The 20,105-nt window shown below is 38.7% G+C and overlaps 1 protein-coding gene and 1 non-coding gene across 3 annotated transcripts; both read left to right on the plus strand.

Moving 5' to 3' along the window:
* Nucleotides 1-1,254: 1,254 nt before the first annotated feature.
* On the plus strand, nt 1,255-18,225 carry COQ10B (coenzyme Q10B). Of its 2 annotated transcripts, XM_004004791.5 has the most exons (5): nt 1,255-1,414; nt 6,560-6,709; nt 10,291-10,483; nt 15,046-15,147; nt 17,148-18,225. In XM_004004791.5, the coding sequence occupies exons 1-5, from the start codon at nt 1,293-1,295 to the stop codon at nt 17,313-17,315; spliced, it is 735 nt and encodes a 244-aa protein (XP_004004840.1). In that variant the 5' UTR covers nt 1,255-1,292; the 3' UTR covers nt 17,316-18,225. The 2 variants fall into 2 exon arrangements, with proteins under 2 accessions (XP_004004840.1, XP_042099963.1); XM_042244029.1 differs by lacking the exon at nt 6,560-6,709.
* LOC114113317 (U6 spliceosomal RNA) lies at nt 13,186-13,287 on the plus strand. Its single transcript, XR_003588376.1, has one exon. It is a non-coding gene; the product is annotated as a U6 spliceosomal RNA (small nuclear RNA).
* Nucleotides 18,226-20,105: the final 1,880 nt, after the last annotated feature.

Genomic DNA, 20,105 nt, shown 5'->3' on the forward strand with positions numbered 1-20,105 from the left:
CTACCTCTGACCTCATTTCCTACCACTCTCACCCTCACTGACTGTAAGACAAAACCCTTGCTTCTCATACAACAGGCAAGACTGTTTGTGTCTGAGGCCTTTGCACTTGCTGTTCCCTTCCCAAATATTCATATAGTTCACCTGCTAACTTCATTAAGCCTGTTCATTATCACCTTCTCAGAGGCCCATCTGACCACCTTATATAAGACAACACCCCACTTTAGCTTCTCCATCTGCTTTTCATACTTTTTCCTCCAGCATATGATTATCTGACACTGTATTAATTGAATGAAAATTATTTCCCCTACTCTAGATTAGAAGCTCTATGATAGTAGACTTTTGTTCATTTATCCAGCACCTAAAACAGCGGAGAGTGAGTGCTCAATAACTATTTGTTTATTTTATTTAGCCAGCTACAATTTCTCAAAACCATGTGCAGTTAAGTATTGACATTATAGCTATCCTCACTTTACAGTTTACAAGAAACTATGGCATATAAAAGTTACATAAGGACCTAAGAACAAACAAAGCGAGAACAAATGTCAAGACTTGATGAATGATTCCTGAAATGGGTGAATGGAAGCAAAATCCGAATGGAAGCAAAATTTGGGCTGAGGGAAACCCAAACCATACATGAACACCAGGTAAAATGTTGGCCACACAGAAAGAAGGCAAACAGAACCGAGTCTCTTCTCTAAGGCCATAACCTTATTATATTGCCCTCATAACAACCTCACAGGGTAAGGACATCAGGTACATTCATTAACAGCAAGACTGACGCCATATTTCGCAGCCTGCAGGGGTGGCAGTTTCAGCCCAGCACTCACCGATTCATACAGTTACATAATCGATACTCAGAACCTCGGGCTTCCTCCCGCCCCTGCGCTGGGCTCACGTGGCTGGCCTCGCGACCGGAAGCAGCCTCTAGAGAACCACGGCCGTTGGTGAATCTGAGGAACACTTCCTGAGCTGCTGCAGCAGGGAGCGGTCACGGTAATTCTTACGTCAGAGCACGGCGGGAACTGAACACCCGCCGGCCTAGAGGGATTCGTCCATGCGGCTCTGCGGTCCCTCTGATTGGCCGGCAGGATGACGTAGCTCGTTTACAGTGCGCTCTGTGGCAGTAGGAGTGTGCGTCAGCTTTGCGCAATAGGAAAGAGGAAAATGGGGCGTGTCTGACCGCTCAGGGGGCCCGCTGATTGGCTGGAGGGCGGCTACGCCGCGTGGCCCGGGCTGCCGGAGGAGGGCGGTGCCGTGGGCCTGGTCCGGGTTTACTGGAGACCGGCTTCAGTATGATCATGGCAGCTCGGATAGGTCAAAGAGCCCTGAAAAAGGTGGTTTCGGGATGCCATCCGAAGTCTGTGGCAGCCGCCAGAGTCCCGGCTCCAGCGCAGGTGCCTGCGAGGAACGTCAGGTAATGAACAACGGGGGCGCCGCAGCGAGGGTAATTTCTCCCTCCCCACGGCCTGTTGAGCAAGGGGACCCGGGACATTTGCGGTGAGGCAGGCGGATCGGATGCGTTTCCTCGTCTATGTAGACAAAGGGCCTACTACTGCCTTCGGCAAGTGACGGACTCAGGCCCCCTCTCTCCGCCCCCTTGGCCGGAGGGTCGCCAGCCTGTTCTGGTCGCCCCGTCTTGTTTGTGGTTCCCAGCCCTTGCGAGAGGCGGTGAATCATTTCGCTCAGCGACTTGGAAGCAGCTGATACAGCCACTTGATGCCGGGTGGGGTGAGGGTGCCTTTGGGCTCTTCCGGTCTCCTCCCCTACGGCCTACTGCTGTGTTCTCCGGAAGTTATAACTGCGGCACAGGAGTTGGGGCTGATGGATGTGGGAGTTTGTGGCCTGTCAGTGAGTCCCCTTTTGTTCCTCCAGAGTGTCCAGTGGCCAGAGGTGCTTTCCCCAGTTTCTGGTAGAGGTCTTTGCCCACCCCCGTCCCCACTTTAGTGCTGCTGCTAAGTCGCTTCAGTCGTGTCCAACTCTGCGACCCCATAGACGGCAGTCCACCAGGCTCCCTCGTCCCTGAAATTCTGCAGGCAAGAACACTGGATTGGGTTGCCATTTCCTTCTCCAATGCATGAAAGTGAAAAGTGAAAGTGAAGTTGCTCAGTCGTGTCTGACTCTTAGCGACCCCATGGACTGCAGTCCACCAGGCTCCTCCATCCATGGGATTTTCCAGGCAAGAGTACTGAAGTGGGATGCCATTGCCTTCTCTACTTTAGTGCTAGCTAAACTAAACCGAAGCCGAAGTAGGGGACTTGGATTTTTTTTTTTTTTTTTTCCTGCCATTGTAAGTTAGCAGTCCTGTAACCTTGAGTCAGAGTCTGCCTTCGATTTTCCAGGTTGGTTCTTTTTTGGTAAGTAATGGAAGAGGGCTTCCCTGGTGGCTCAGACGGTAAAGCGTCTACCTACAATGCGGGAGATCTGGGTTCAATCCCTGGATTGGGAATATCCCCTGGAGAACGAAATGGCAACCCCACTCCAGTACTCTTGCCTGGAAAATCCCATGGATGGAGAGCCTAGTAGGCTATAGTCCATGTGGTCTCAAAGAGTCCGACAAGACTGAGCGACTTCACTTTCACTTAAAGGAAGAGGAGACATGAAATTTTCCATATTTCCACCAGCTTCCTTTTATTAATGACACTTCAATAAATTATGCTCGAAAATTAAAGTTAACTTTTAAAATTAATTCAGTTTTAATCTGTACAGGATGGAGGGAGAAAGCACAAATGTGGTTGAGCTCCTTCCAGGACATTTAGAGTCAATGAATTTTTTGAAGATATCAACAACCCAATCAACTCTAAATCCTTTTAGACATTTTTTGGTCGAAACTGAAATAAAATCATCTCACATCCTTTACTCTTGCTTTAGGAAATAGCTTTAAAAAGTTCCAAGCCTAACACTGTATCTTACTTTACTGCTTGTATTGCTCTTATAAAATGCTGGCTGTTACTTTTGAGAAAAAAATTGCTTTAGTGATCAAATTAAGGTTTAAATTTCAGTCTAAATATTTACTGTTCATGATAATGAAAAGGGAGATAATTTATGAGTTCATTGCAAGGCTGATTCTGGCCTTTATTATAATACAGTATTTAGGTTGTAGTACTGGAAGTTTAGTGACCAAAAAACTGTCCTCCTTTTGTTCAATTTTCATTCTATCGTTTAAACGTGTATGACTGTAAGGTTCTCATATTGTAGTTGAAGACATACTATTCTTGATAAAGTATGAAGATGGATGTGTTGTCCAGGGCATTGTAACCATAATATGCAAACTGATCAGAAAACTCCTATTGTGCTCAGTCCTGTCCGACTGTTTGTGACCCCCATGGACTGTCACTTGGTCATTTTTCTTCCACCCACATAGCACCTGTTACATCTTACTTCCGTCTCTAGTTCACTATTGCCTTCTCTCTCATTCTGTTCTTTTTGCACTAGTTATTGCTGTTCTGTGTCTACATCACATCCAATTCTTTGCGACCTCATGAACTGTAGCATGCCAGGCTCTGCCCTCCACCATCTCCTGAAGTTTGCACAAACTCACGTCCATTGAGTCAGTGATGCTATCCAACCATCTCATCCTCCTGCTGCCCTCTTCTCTTTTCACCATCAATCCTTCCCAGCATCAGGGTCTCTTCTGATAAGTTGGGCTCTTCACATCAGGTGGCCAAAGCATTGGAGTTTCAGCTTTAGCATCAGTCCTTCCAGTGAATATTCAGGGTTTATTTCCTTTAGGATTGACTGGTTTGATCTCCTTACAGTCCATCCCTGATCTTCTTACTGAATAGCCCCAGTTTCTTCAATCATTCTTTAACTCAATTTTCTCTTCCAGCCACATTATGGGATGTCAGTGTCCTTAAAGAAGTTTTATTTATACATAAATCATATTTTATATGAATCAAATTTTATATGTAACATGAGATTTCACCAGGCCACTCCTTTCTCTGTTAAAAAAATAACTTGAAGACTTGATTTAATGAAATATTCTCTTAGGGGGAACACTTTAAGAGCATCTCATTGAGAATAAATACCAAATTGCTTTATACTGACCAGTAGTCCCCAGCATGATCCAGCTGCAGCCTCTCTTGCTAACATTATTTCATCGTGCTCTCACCGTGGCTTGCTATACTTCTGCTTCACTGTTAATCTTTTTGAGAGTCTGGATGCTGCCAGGCTCTTTGCCTAGTACTTGGAATGGTCTGTATCTACCTCTCCTCCTCCCATGTACAGACACACACATATGTGTGTATGAGAGAGAGATCTTATATATGTGTACACACACATTATGTACATATATACCTGTTTCACCCTTTACATGGCTGTAGTTGTTGTTCAGTTGCTCAGTGGTGTCTGACTCTTTGCAACCCCATGTGCTGCAGCATTCCAGGGTTCCCTGTCCTTTACCATGTCCCAGAGTTTGCTCAAACTCATGTCCGTTGAGTCAGTGATGCCATCCAACCATGTCATTCTCTATCATCCTCTTCTCCTCCTGCCTTCAGTCTTTCCCAGCGTCAGGATTTTTTCCAGTGAGTTGGCTCTTCACATCAGGTGGCCAAAGTATTGAAGCTTCAGCTTCAGCATCAGTCCTTCCAATGAATATTCAGGGTTGATTTCCTTTAGTATTGACTGGTTTGATTTCCTTGCAGTCCAACGTACTTTCAGGAGTCTTCTGAAGTACCACAGTTCAAAAGCATCAGTTCTTTGGTGCTCAGCCTTTGTTTATTTTCTAGCTCTTACATCTGTACATGACTACAAAAACCATAGCTTTGACTATATATACCTTTGTAGGCAAAGTAATGTCTCTGCTTTTAATACGCTGTCTAGGTTTGTTATAGTTTTTCTTCCAAGGAGCAAGCGTCTTTTAATTTCATGGTTGCAGTCACCACCCACAGTGATTTTTGAGCCCAAGAAAATAAAGTCTGTCACTGTTTCCATTGCTTCCCATCTATTTGCCATGAAGTGATAGGACCAGATGCCATGATCTTAGTTTTCTGAATGTTGAGTTTTAAGCCAGCGTTCTCACTCTCCTCTTTTACCTTTATCAAGAGGCTCTTTAGTTCCTCTTTGCTTTCTGCCATAAGGGTGGTATCATCTGCATATCTGAGGTTATTGATATTTCTCCCAACAATCTTGATTCCAGCTTGTGCTGCTTCCAGCCCAGCGTTTCTCATGATGTACTCTGCATAGAAGTTAAATAAGCAGAGTGACAATATACAGCCTTGACATACTAGTTTCCCAATTTGGAACCAGTCTATTGTTCCATGTCTGGTTCTAACTATTGCTTCTCGGCATATAGGTTTCTCAGAAGGCAGATAAGGTGGTCAGGTATTCCCATCTCTTTAAGAATTTTCCACACTTTGTTGTTAACCTGCACAGCCAAAGGTTTTAGCATAGTCAATGAAGCAGATGTTTTTCTGGAATTCTCTAGCTTTTTCTATGATTCACCAGATGTTGGCAATTTGATCTCTTTTCTTCTGCCTTTTCTAAATCCAGTTTATACATCCAGAAGTTCTCAATTCACATACTATTGAAGCCTAGCTTGAAGGATTTTGAGCATTACTTTGCTAGCATGTGAAATGAGTGCAACTGTGCAGTAGCTTGAATGTTCTTTGACATTTCCCTTCTTTAGAATTGGGATGAAAACTGACCTTTTCCAGTCCTGTGGCCACTACTGAGTTTCCCAAATTTGCTGGCATATTGAGTGCAGCACTTTAACAGGATCATCTTTTAGGATTTGAAGTAGCTCAGCTGGAATAACTCCTCCTTATCCATTATGCCTCAGCTGAAATACAACCTCGGAGGACTTCCTGCATCACCCTATCTAAAGGAGGTCCTAATTACATGTCCCCACACCCATTTCTATTTTAGTGGCTTATTTAATCCTCAACTAGAATGTAATCTTTATATTTGTTTATTCACCGTTATGCCCCTAGTGCCTGGCACAGAATAGCAGCTCAATAAATATGTGAACTAATGTACAAATAGTAGTGTATAATAGTTATGAAATAATCTTACTAGTGTAAAGGCTAAAAATATATAGGTGAACAAGAGCATATCAGGCATCTGTATTATGAAGTACCCTAAACAGTTAACATTCTAATTACCTTGACATATGTTTTTACATACACACATGGAAATGGAGATTGGAAGGTAAAAGATAATTGAGCAATAGGTCTGACAGGCCCGCCACATATACAGTGGAGACAGGGACCTAATTTCAGATGTCATGTGGATGCAGCTGGGAAAACAAGGTGGGTAGATGAGTTAAAAATTGGACAATGAATATTCTCCCATCCTAGGGCAGTAATATGTTGTTAACACATGACTGCAGACTAAAAGCCAGCTCTGAGAGATACCTTTTGTGTCTGAAGGCTCTAACCCTAACTGTAAGCTGGTATTTTTAGTTTTCTTTATGGTGCCCAAGAAGCTTATTTTTTGCATGTGTAATTTTTCGGAAATATTCTAAAGTTGCAAACATCTGAAGTATGATTGTTATTTAATGGTCTCTACTTTGTTTGCTCTCAATTGTTAATGTTACTCAATCAGGTAATTTCTGTCTTTTTAGTTATTTAGCTTCCTGTGGTATACTGATGAGCAGAACTCTTCCACTACATACCTCAGTTTTTCCTAAGAAGACACGTGCAAGAACCTTCTTCAGAATTGCTGCACCATTAATAAACAAAAGAAAAGAATATTCAGAAAGGAGAATTATAGGGTTTGTATATAGTAACAGATATATTAAAAGAGCATGTTCACAATGTTCTTTAGAATATTGTGCTTCTTTTTTTCTAGATTCATTTCTTACAGACCAAGCTCTGATTTTCTCACCCTTGCTATTTTATAAATAGTGGTTGAATGAATATGGTAACTTTATATAGGATAGGTTTAAATCTTGACATTTAAAGAAAATAAACTGTTGATGTCCTGCGTTTTTGTACACTATTCTTTTTTATAGTGGCATCATTACTGATATGTTGGGCCAAATATGTTTGTGTAGCTCCCACCTACACACATACACACATACATAGGTAAGTATATATAAACATGCTAAGAGGCCCCTACCATCCAGAGCTGAGGTTGGCAAACTTATTCTGTAAAGGGCCAGTTGGTAAATAGGTTTTTGGACCATACTGTCTCTGTTGCAACTACTCAACACAGTTGGTGTAGCCCAGAACTAACAGTGGACAGTGTGTAATAAATGGGCATGGTTGTGTTCCAATAAAACTGTTTACAGAGTCAGGCAAGAACCTAGGCCCCATCCAACTTGGTACTTTTGTGATTCCTCGGTCTTCAGGATCTCTTAAAAGAAACACCTGATGCTTAATCATATTGGTCCTGGAAGTGACACACAGTGCTTACTCTCAGATGTTATTGGCAAGAAGTAGTCATGTGACAGCTGTTTAATTTGTAGCCTACTGGTGGCCAGTAAGAATACCACGTAAAGCAAGCCTTGATACTTGGATAGTTAGACATCTTTGCCCCAGATGGTGTCTTAAAAACAGAAATGGCAACAAAAAGATGAAAAATCAAATAGTGAATTGGTCTGCTTTACTTTTGAATTACTAATAATATCTCCCTTTTACTGTGAACTTGCATTTGACAGGCCTGCTGGCTGCTCTATATTGTTTCATTTAATTCTCACAATAATCGTGATCTAGGTATATTTTTCCCATTGTAAAGATGAAGAAACTGAAACTGAGAAATTATGTTGTGTCATGACTCCAAAGCTTATTTTTCCCACCATATTTATTTATTCTTTCTTGTTTCCTTTTTCTTCTCATGCTAAAATTCTTTTTATTACAAATTGGTCTTATCTAATGATCACCTTCCCCCATATATTGTTTGATGTAAACACATAATAGCTACCATTTATGAAGTGCTTAGTAAGCATTGTGCATTATGTCAAAACTATTTCCTTTAACCCTTAAAATAACTCAGTAGAGGTATTTTTCAACTATGGATGAAGAAAATTGAGAAGTTAAGCAACTTAGGCTCACATGAAACTACTATGTTTTAGAATTGATATTTGAATATAATAGACTACTTTTATGCAAATAGCTTCCAGTCTAGCGGGTCTCATACATCTTCATGGGATTTATATTGGCATTTATTTCCAAGTGTCTGAGAACATGGGGAGAGTAGAGTAGGTGTATTTACTCTTTCCTCTGTGGGCCTCATTTCATGATCATAAAAATTAATTTAAATGTATATAAACACTCATTCTGTCATGTTCCAAACATACCCTTTTGAAATTTAGAATGTAGTTGTTCACTGCATCATTTTGAGATGAGTTCTATTTTAGCAGTGTTGACTCTTTATAACCGAGAATAATACGTGTTTGGTTTTCATTGTTCAGTGGTCTTTATATGTATCCACAGTGTGGTGGTTTTTTTTTTTTTTTTTTTTTTAAACCCTGATGTATCTTTGTGGAATTTATTTCTAGGTATTTTGCCTTTGTATGCGACTGTTTTCTACTTGTTAGTATAGAAACTATTAATTTTTATATATTTCTTAACAGGCTAGGTCACTGAATTCTTGATTGATTCATTTTTGATTTGATAGTCATATCACCTGCCAGTTTATAATTTTGCTTAATTCTTTTCCACACGTGTGCCCATATTTCATGCTCTGATTTAATTTCTTTGACATTTTAGAACAATGTCAAATGACAGTAATGATGGCATCATTGGTTTCTTTCTAATGCTGATAGTAATGCTTCTTAAATTTTACTATCTGTGAAGGGAATCATACAATGATTTTGTTTTGGCTAAATAATATGGTTATAATAATTCTTAGTACTGAACCATCCATACTATGTATGGTTGATTGTATGTACTATGGATGATTCATCCATACATCCTGAAATGAGTTGCATTTGATTGTTTTATTTTTTTAATATATTACTGGGATTATATATGCTGGTATTTTACCTAGAAGTTTTGCTTCAGTACTCACAGGTAATATGGGTTTATAGATTTTTTATGTTCTTTGTGAAGTTTGGGTTGGCAGGGTGTTAGGCTGGCTCATAAAGAGTGAGAAATTCCCCTTTTTTGTGTTATAGAATTGATTTTTTTTCTTAATTACAAAATGTTTGCATACTTGTATAAATACTTAATAATTTAGAAGTATATATACTAGAATGAAAAGAAAATAGAAAAAAAGAATTTTAAAAAGACACAAAAGAAAAAATAGAAATATATATATTAAAGAGTTAGTCTGTTTTTAATCCTACTCTTTTTTTCCTGAATTACAACTGGTAATTGTTTAATTTATATCCTTTTAGGACTTTTAAAATATATTTTCATTACAGTCTATTAACAATTATTTTCAGAAAAAGCAAATACCAAATGTTTAAAATTGAGGAATTACAGTATATACTTATATCCATTTCTCAAATGGATAATAAAGTTGTATATAAAGCAGACAAGATATATACAATTTTATTATCTATCTAAGAAATATTGTAAGTATCTAGTATATTTCCTCGATTATTAAACACTTGATATTTGTGCCTTTTTTCATGTAGCAATATATTTTAAACCTCTTTGCTCTAAAGTATATGGTTGACCCTTGAAAGATGGGGTTTTGGGAGTACAGACCCACACACAGTAAAAAAAAAATGTGCATACTGCTATTTCTGTTTGAAAACAAGGAATTGATAAATGATTTATCCAAAGGCAGGAAGCTGAAACAGCTGGTATAAAATCAAGACTCAAACCTTAGTTTATTTGATTCCACATACAGTGATTTCTAATTCAAGACAAACTCTCCCCCACATTTAATTAAAAAATCTGTAAAACAAAAATACAAGTACTATATTTATCAAAAAAACTCTTATGTAAGTAGACCCACACAGGGCAAACCTGTGTTGTTCAAGGGTGAACTGTACATTTGGTCTTAATCCTTTTAGATAACTGATGAGTTCCACAGTATGAATGTACCATAATTCATGAGCCATTTATTATAAAGCAGTATTAATGTGTGTGCCAGATGACTTCTTGCCTCATACACAGTAAGTTTTATTTATTCAATTTAAAGCAGGGGTCCCCAATCTCTGAGGTCTAATACCTGATGATTTGAGGTGGAGCTGATATAATAATAATAGCAATAAAGTGTCCAATAAATGTTATGTACTTGAATCATCCTGAAACCATCCTCTCTTCCCTACTCCATGGAAAAATTGTCTTTCATAAAACTAGCCCCTGATGCCAAGAAAGTTGGGGACCGCTGATTTAAAGTGTATATGTACTGTATAAATAGGTGCAGTTAACACCTTTCCTTTTTTTTTTTTTAAAGTTATTCTATGCAGGAAATGTATGATGTAGTATCTGGAATGGAGGATTACAAGCATTTTGTTCCTTGGTGTAAAAAATCAGATATAATATCAAGGAGATCTGGATACTGCAAAACACGATTAGAAATTGGGTTTCCACCTGTATTGGAGCGCTATACATCAGTAGTAACCTTGGTGAAACCACATTTGGTGAAGGTAATGGTTTTGTTTTTTGTTGTTTTTAAATATTCCTCAACTAGTGATATATTAAATGGATTAATGTATAATAGCTTAAGAAGATTTCCCTAAACTAATAGGAGGAGGGAAAAACAAACTGTTACATCACTTAAGTTGTTTTATTTTATACAATATTAGTATTATTCTTTCCAAATATAAATTTAACTAGAACATGGAAATGAGAAGCTTTTTCTTTTGTCCTTCTGTTGAGCTGCTGACCCCTAGGAAAGATTCAGCCACACAAGTGAGAAATGTTTTAATTTAATATTGATACTTGTGCTTTTTTTTTTTAAGTTAAGGCAGGGAAAGTGGTGAGAGGATGAAGAAAGATAGAAAAGATATAAAAGTGGAGAATATAAACATTGTTGAAGTCATCCTGCCATGTACCAGGTACTGGCATGCCAGGTGCTGTTGCATGCATTGCGTTAATCATCTTACCCTTCTCAGAGAAGGGTGCATACAGAGCAAAGGCACTCAGACTTCAACACATGAAAAAGGAGAACTTCAGAGTTACACTACCATTTATTTTGACTTCCTAGAGTGTGGTGAACAAAGACTTTCAAAGCTTGAGTTGTGTTTTGTGCCCACTTGATTTAGTGGGGGTATCATTTCTTGGTTATTGGCCAGAGCTAAGTGCCTTTTTCGCCTCTTTGTCAGTCATTGAGGACATGCAGGTCTCATACCAGAAAGAATATACTGTCCAGTGAAGCTAAGACATTGGAGTCCACCCTAGTCCCACTGTCAAAACGTCAACTCCACTTAAAAGTCCGTGCCCCATACCCACCGGTTTGCCTCATAGTTTTGCAGTTTTTACCTACTGTAGTGCACTGCCTGTCGTATAGTAGCTAATGTATTAAGCTCTACGGTGCTTTACTTGAATTGTTTGATCTTCACAACGGACCTTTGAGATGCAAATTTTTATCCTCGAGTATGCTGAGCCTTAGAAGAGTTAGATAGCTTGCCCAGGGTTACATAGCCAAGACTACAGTCTGTCTGACAACAGCGAATATCTCTATAAATCTTACGATTGAGTCCCGTGACCTCAGTCTCTTACCATTCAGATTCTTATAACTTCGATCTTAACATATCCTGCATCTAACTAAAGAACTCTAAAACCGTATCATTTTCTCCCCTGGCTTTCTTCCTTTCCCTGACTTCCATGAATGTACCGTATAGTACTTACTCCACAGCCCTGTGCCTTTGCATATTGTTCCCTCTTTTCTCTGTAATGAACTTGATTCTTTGCCTGTTAATCCTTCAAATCCCAGCCTGCTTTCTCCCTTTCCTTTCATCTGGCTAGTCTGTTCTACCTCGGTGATTCCTCTAGGCTTTGCATGTGCTTTATTTATTTCTCTTACCACTCTTTAGTATAACTTCTTTCTTCCTTTGGATTTCTGCTTGACAGAATCGAGCTACTTAAGGGAATGGGAGATCTTCTTTTTCATCTCTGAATCCTCAGTTATGAGGCTTTTGTTTATGAAGTTCTCACTGCTGTGTTCCTGTGTTCCTGTATATCCAGATGTTCATAGTAATTTCAGTAACCTTCAGCACTGCCAAGGAGGCAGGAAACTTTTTTTTAATTATAATAGTATGTATTATATATTACTATCTTAATTTTAGGAGGCTTAGAGAAATTAAGAGCCCACATAAATTTATACTGTGTATGTCTGATTCCAAAATTATTTTTCTATCAAAATAAGCTGCCTCACTTAATGTGCTAATTTATTATTTAAGGGCTTCCCAGGTGGCACTAGTAGTAAAGAACCCACCTGCCAATGCAGGAGACATAAGAGACTGGGGTTCAATTCCTGGGTCAGGAGGAGGAAATGGCAACCATCTCCATTATTTTTGCCTAGAGAATCCCACGGACAGAGGAGCCTGGCAGGCTACAGTCCGTGAGGTCACAAAGAGTTGGACATGACTGAAGCAACTTAGCATGTTAGCACGACCTAAAGGTTAGGCAGCATTTGAGGGTTGTTCTGGAGACCCAAGGTACACACAAATTCATACTGTGTATGTCTGATTCCCAAATTATTTTTCTATTAAAATAAGCTGCCTTACTTAATGTGCTAATATTTAAAGACATATTTGAGAATAAAACACAGCTATGTTCAGCTTTTAATTTTCCCTGGGCTCAGGTTCTAGATCTTAATACCTTATATATATATATGACATAATACCATATATATATATATGACATAAAATAAAAATTAGAACCAAGAAAGCAACAAAAGCTGTGACATTTTTTATTAGCTGCCCCAAATGTGCCTGTGACTTGACATGTCAGTGATTCTACATGAATCATAGATTCATCAGTCTGTAATGGCCAGAAGCCCACTTGCTGTGTTCAGTATCTCTGTTAGGAATGAGACCATTGGCAGTATTGTCCCTATCAAAACATACCAGTAAAAATCTGTGGGTCCTTGGGCTAGGTTATTGATACAAGTACAGCACTGCCAAATTTTGTTAAAAACATAGTCAGAGGAAGGTGCTATATTGTACTGATTATTCCCAACAGCTGTTTCTCCCTTACTATTAAATTTCTTTCTTTTTTTTTTTTCCTTACTATTAAATTTCTTATAAGCTTCATACATGATTGTAAAGAAGGATGGAATGCTTTACCTTAAAGTTGGGTAACTGAAAAAGTTGTAAAAAATTAGAAATAAAAGTAAATAAATTGCTTGCTTCAGCAGCAAATATACTAAAATTGGAACAATATAAAGAAGATCAGCATGATCCCTGCACAAAGATGAATGCAAATTCATGAACCATTCCATATTTTGGGGGAGCTCATTGTGGTACTCTGTGACCACCTAGAGGGGTGGGGAATTGGGGGGAAGTTCCAGAGGGAGAGGATATATGTATACTTAAGGCTCATTCACATTGTTGTATGGCAGAAGCCAACACATGACTGTAAAGCAGTTATCCTCCAGTTAAAAAAAAAAGGTCGTCCTTGGTGGTCCAGTGTTGAAACCTCACTTTTCCCCTGCAGGGAGCACAGGTTTGATCCCTGATTGGGGGACAAAAGATAAAACAAGCCACAAGGCACAGCCAAAAAAAAAAAAATAAAATTGGATAACTGAAATAATATTTTATTATAGATTTTTGATGGTTTTAAAAATTAGATGTTCATTATTGAACCAAGTATAAAGCCACATGCTTTGGGGGAAAATTTTTTTTTTTTTTATACGAACTAGATTTATTTAGAAGAAACTTTACAGAGTATGGGCCATCTCAGAAGGCAAGAAGCCTTGAAGATATTTTTTTACTTTAATGACTTTTTTGTGTCTAAATAAAAAACTTTCACTGGTTTCCATATTAAAAATTAAAAATTTTTTAATAAATGTGAATAGAGCATTTCTTTTAAAATGCTTTTTAGTATGGGTGCAATTTATAATGATTCTATAGTAGTGAAAGTAAAAGTCGCTTAGTCGTGTCCGACTCTGCGAACCCATGGACTGTATAGTCCATGGAATTCTCTAGGCCAGAATACTGGAGTGGGTAGCCTTTGCCTTCTCCAGGGGGTCTTCCCAATGCAGGGATTGAACCCAGGTCTCCCTCATTACAGGTGGATTCTTTACCAGCTGAGCCACCTGGGAAGCCCAAGACTTTCAAACAAGAGTTTAAGAATAGCCTGCTTTTGAGGGAACATAGCATATATATTCTTGAGGTCAGTTGTCTACTAGTATAATAAGGCCCAGATGGCATCTTAGGATAGTAAATAAAGAAGTTGAACTTCATTCAAGGTCATAACCAGTTCTGACAGTGTCTTAGTAACTGTGGTCCTGGCCACCATTTTTCACACTGGAAGGCAACTCTTGGATGGGTCTCAACCGGCATTTTTTAATGCTAGAGAATGGGACATGTCAGATTGCACTGCACATAGTATCACTGTGAATTACGTTTCAGTGTACACACGTATGTGAAATAACGAGCACTGAAGAGGTGAGAGGTCAGAAAGCAATGAGTCAGGACTAGACTTAACAAGAAAACTGGAACCATAGAGGCCCCTAGAGATACAGAATAGTGAGTTAGAGAAAGTAAATGTGATTGATAAGGAAGATCTCTGGGCAGGCAAGAATTACAGAATTGTTGTAGGGATCTATGCCAGATTCCTTACAAGTATTAAATTTAGCCATCTCATAGTGATGGTAAAAAATAGGCATTATGCTCATTTTACAGGTTAAGGAAATACATTACAGGGAATTAACTTGTTCAGGATCACTAATAAGTGGCAGAGCTGGAAATAAACTTCCAGATAGTAACTCCCTATTTTGTTGTGGGGGGAGAACTCTGAAGTAGCACAGTGGGTGGCAGCAGTGGAAGAGAGAACTGGTAGTAATCTTGGGAATCCCAGGAGAAAGGAAAATGGCTTATGTCGGCAAGAGATCTCTTCCTAGTACCAAGCTAAAGAGATCTTTTTGTCACCTGTGATCTAATCTATAAAAATATTTACTTTGAACTAAAGCATCCTCAATTATAGATTCTGGACAATCCAAGTGGTATTTTACTGATTTTTGTTTTGTTTCATTTTGTTCTAGGCATCCTGTACTGATGGGAAGCTCTTCAATCATTTGGAGACTGTTTGGCGTTTTAGCCCAGGTCTTCCTGGCTACCCAAGAACTTGTACTTTGGATTTTTCAGTAAGTCTCTCATACAGCTCTCTATTTGTTCCAAATATCAAATAAAGTTGGTAAAGAAGGAGTAATTCATTTTTATTAGAACCCAGATGCTATAATTAGTAAACTGCATGCATAGCAATTAGGCTTCCCAGGTGGTTCAGTGGTAAAGAATCCGCCTGCCAATGCAGGAGACGCCAGAGATTCAGGTTCAATCCCTGGGTCAAGAAGATCCCCTGGGGTAGGAAATGACAGAGGAGCCTGGGGGCCCTAGTCCATGGGGATGGAAAGAGCTGGACACAACTGAGCAACTGAGTGTGCTCACGTGTACTCACGTGCGCGCGCACACACACTCAAACTTATGCATAACAATTACTATGAGACTTTTTTTTTAATCTCAAATTTCTCAGTATTGAATATCTTTTTCTGCACTTTTTTTTTTTTTTTTTTTTTTTGGCACTAATTTTATAAGACAGAATGCTAGGGGAAATTCCCTGGCAGTCCAGTGGTTAGGACTCTACACTTCCACTGCAGGGGACACTGGTTCAATCCCTGGCTGGGGACTAAGATCTCACATGCTGCATGGCACAGTCAATGAAAAGGAAAGAATGCCAATGACCTTTTCTCTCTCTCTCCTGAAACCTTGAATGCCTTCTCTATTTTCTAGTTTTTGCAAGTCCGTAGATGATAAGACACATGTCTTGCCTACTACCAGCTTAATAACAGTGTAACACCAAATGAAATGTGTACATTGATCTGCATCTTATGAATTGCAGAAATAAAATGCAAAGGAAAATATATTTTTAAATTTAAGCACTATGGTATTGATATTTCCTTGTTCATATCACCTTAGCAATAGCAAACTTAAAGTCACTTGTGTGGCTTTCTATTTACATGAGTTGGTTCCTGTATTTGCAGCTCAGGCTTACATTTTAAAATATGGTTATAATTTTGAGTAAATTACTGTATGCTGGTCTCAGCTCTTAGGTTGCTTTCATTTTCATTTCATAATTTTTTCATAAAAATTAGTGGACAGTAATGGAACACTTGGGGAAATTTGAATGAAACCTCTATAGAGTAGATAATAGCATTACTATCTAGTAATATTAACTCTTGTCTGTTAATCTCCTGGTTTTAATTGCACTGTGGTTATATAAAACCTGAAATCTGGGTGGTGGGCATATGAGAAATCTTAGTGGTATTATTGCAACTTTTTAATAAGCAAAATTGTTTTAAAATTAAAAATTAAAACTTTTGAAAGTTAGTGGATATTTCATCCTTAAGGCATTATTTCTCAGACTGGTTGCTTTGAATTCAGTCTTGAGGGGATATAAATGAAATTTAAATCCTTGTCTACTTTAAGATGGAAGCACCTTTGCCATCTAGTTTGTGGGTTAACCCCACCTTTCTGGTATTAACTTGTGGGAATAACCTATCAGATCACTTCCCTTCCTTACTTCCTTTTGGGAAGTCGTGACTGACTCTTTGTGACCCCACGAACTGTAGCCTGCCAGGTTCCTCTGTCCATGGAATTCTCCAGGCAAGAACACTAGAGTAGGTAGCTGTTCCCTTCTCCAGGGGATCATCCCAACCTAGGGATCGAATCCAGGTCTCCCTCATTGCGGGTGGATTCTTTACCAGCTGAGCTACCATTTCTTTTTGGGAAGGAAGGTAGCTCTTAAAGGGACACACTAATAAGAAGCTAAAGTGATAAATATGATATTCATTTAGCAAAGCTTTTTTTCCAGTTTTTTTTTTAACTTAATAAAATCAGACTCTTTGCCATAAAATGAGATTCATTGACTGTTTTATTTACGTTTGTTGTGTAGCCACTGTTGTGCTTACTACAGTAAAAAAAAAAGTCTCCCTCTTATCGATGTTAAAAATCTCATCTAGATATAGGCCCATATTGCTCTGCCTTAGGTATTGGGCCAATTAGCCCATTTGACTGTGCAAACACCATTACCCTAAGTAGAGATTTAGTAAAAGGTCTTTCTAAAATAGTTATTAACATTTTCCTACAGATTTCTTTTGAATTTCGCTCACTTCTACACTCTCAGCTTGCCACATTGTTTTTTGATGAAGTTGTAAAGCAGATGGTAACTGCCTTTGAAAGAAGAGCGTGTAAGCTGTATGGTCCAGAAACAAACATACCTCGGGAATTGATGCTTCATGAAGTTCATCACACGTAAAGAAAAAAGGAAATGGTCACCTACTTGTATCTAGTTTATTCACTTTTAGGAAGTGCTTTCATCATTTGCTTTCAGAAGTCAGAAAGCATTTGTCAAACCCAGCTTTGATTATAAACCCATACTCTTGAAAATTTGCACTTGGAATATGGAACCACATGTACATAGAATTCAATCAAGTATAATTCAGAGTAGTATGTATATTAGAATATTTACAATAATAGGATGACATCACTGTTGCTAGAATACTGATATCACTCTTTTGAGCAGAAATTGAAACTGTAAATTTAAACCTTTTACTTATTACCTCACCTGAAAGAGGTTGGTTGAGCTACTCATGCAGTGTGTACTATATTAACCATATCATGTTTAAGTTATTAATTTCAGATTATTTATAACTTATTGTCTTAGGGCCTGCCTCGTGGCTTAGGATATTTGAGTAATCATCAGATATTTAAAGTAAAAACTTTGGCTTAAAAATACTGTTAATGAAGGTTCCCTGGCACTTTTCTTATTTTTAGATTGTTCCTATGGATAGTAGTAGATAATTCAGTATTATACTAAGGTTAGCTTCCAGATAAACAATTATTCTTTATTTTTATTTTTTGGTGAGTGGTCCAGAGAGTATTTTTTTGGTCCAGAGTTTTAAGCTACTTTTCTCATAGTTTGCCACCTCTCTCTGATACTTTGACTGCTGTGTCAGTAATGCTGAATCTGTGTCAAATTTGTCTACAGCAGTGGGCAATAGATCAAGATAAGTTGGTTGATGTGTCTGCAGCACCATGCATCCTTATTTTCTATTTATTGTGTGTATTCACTTTCGATAATGTATTTCAAACTGATATTTTTGTAAACAAATCAACATAAGGACTGAAGTGGTAACTTAATAAAGTTAATTTGTTTATTTTTTGTACAGTTATTTTGGTTATTGAAATATCTCAAAATACTTTAACAAAAACAAATCTGGGCAAAATTCAGTCTTCCTTTAATCAGTATTAATCCTCTTTCCTTCCTTCATCTCCTACCCAACAACCCTTTTGCATTAATCATCCATTGTTTCCTCAGATCAGCCAAGGACTTCATGGGTTAGTTCCCTCTGTGAATGCATGTTTGCACTAATTGGTTGTAAGTGGCTGCTCTGTGCCACGTGGTAGGTATACTGTGGTGAAGGATTTATACAGTCCACTCACATGGAGCTTGGTTTGTGCCTTCACATAGGTAAAGTAATTTTCCACTTACAAATGAAGTGTTTTCCCACGGCATAAGTAGTTTTTATATAATTATGTACCTTTTGGGACTTTCTTGGTGGTCCAGTAGTTAAGACTGCAAACTTTCACTGCAGGGAGCACAGGTTCAATCTCTGGTCAAGGAACTAAGATCCTGCATGCCAGATTTTTTTTTTTTTTTAATTGTGTACCTTTTAAATGAGAAAAGTATTTTTTATTGTTTTTCTTGCTAAGTGACAAAGATAAGATCTAGGTATTTTTTTCCCAGCACAGTACTACTCTGTTTATGGAAATAAGAACCTGTACTTTACTACTATTCTTACAAATACCATAAGTCAGTTCTTAGGTTCAGAATCTAACTTAGTGGTTGGACATAACTGGCTGGTATTATGATAGTATGTAGATGGTATTTTAGTGAGGGAACCCAGGAATACCCAAATATTGCCTTGATCTAGCACATCCCTTTGACCCATGAGGTTCCCCAAGTATCATTAGAATGTGAGTCTTAGAAGTGATAGAGAAAACCCAGGCAGTCTGGCTCCAATATCTGTGCTCTTGTGTTTGCTCTGAAGGCTGTGACCTGTGGAGTTAAGGTGGCTCTAGTGGTAAAGAACCCACCTACCATTGCGGAAGACATAAAGAGACCCGGGTTCGATCCCTGAGTCCAAAAGATCCCCTAAAGAAGGGAACAGCAACCCACTCCAGTATTCTTGCTTGGAGAATCCCCATGAACAGAGGAACCTGGCAGGCTACATACATCTCATGGGATCCCAAAGAGTCAGACACGACTGAAGTGACTTAGCACACGTGCACACACCAATGAGAATGCAAAAAAATTGGGGGGGCCCCATCTATGCTTTCCATATCATAAAGGGGAAAAACCCCACCACCTTTAGAAACTTTTCTTGAAGTGGCATCTGGTCAGTGGAATCTGAGGGGAAGACTGGGATAGGACTTTTGTCTCTGTGGAAAGAAACTTCAAAGAGAAACTTCTTCCTTAGTTTTTGCCTGGTTAACATGAGGACGTGAAGTTTGCAGCTACATCTGCAATCTTTTCACAAAAAGGGAAGGGGCATTGATTCCAGAAAAGCCAGTTCATAACCCTAACATCAAGGGTTGAATGAACCAACCTAGTAGTGGGCACTCTGGTTATGTGAGATGACAGACCTCTAGCGTTTAAGTCACTTAGAGTTGGGTATTCCGTTACTTGCAGCCACTCTCATCCTGCTCCAGTCTGGACTGGTTGCTCTCCAGGCTGTTGTGCAGCTTTAACCCCTGGCAGTCATGCTAGAATTATCGCCCCTCCTCCTCTTGGGGTACTTACTTCCTGAAATTTGGCTTCCTTTTTTATTTTTTTTAACTCTCAAAATGCAAAAGTAATCATCTCGTAGCTTCCTAAGAAAGGGTAAATGGGAGCTAAATTTTTAGAATCCTTGAGTATCTGAAGATGTCATTGTTTTATAACTTGAGGCTAGAACTCCACATTAAAAATAGTCCCCCCTCCCCCATAATTTGAAGATCTGACTTCACTGTATTGTGGCAGCTAGTGCTGCCCCTTAGAAATCTG

Source organism: Ovis aries, chromosome 2, assembly GCF_016772045.2.
Source record: "Ovis aries strain OAR_USU_Benz2616 breed Rambouillet chromosome 2, ARS-UI_Ramb_v3.0, whole genome shotgun sequence".
NCBI lineage: Eukaryota > Metazoa > Chordata > Mammalia > Artiodactyla > Bovidae > Ovis > Ovis aries.

Bases quoted from the DNA above. Each gene is read 5' to 3' on its own strand.
- COQ10B (XM_004004791.5), top strand. From the start codon at position 1,293: ATGATCATGGCAGCTCGGATAGGTCAAAGAGCCCTGAAAAAGGTGGTT. The intron at 1,415-6,559 runs GTAATGAACAAC...CTGTCTTTTTAG, and splicing joins GTGCCTGCGAGGAACGTCAG to TTATTTAGCTTCCTGTGGTA. The intron at 15,148-17,147 runs GTAAGTCTCTCA...ATTTTCCTACAG, and splicing joins CTTGTACTTTGGATTTTTCA to ATTTCTTTTGAATTTCGCTC.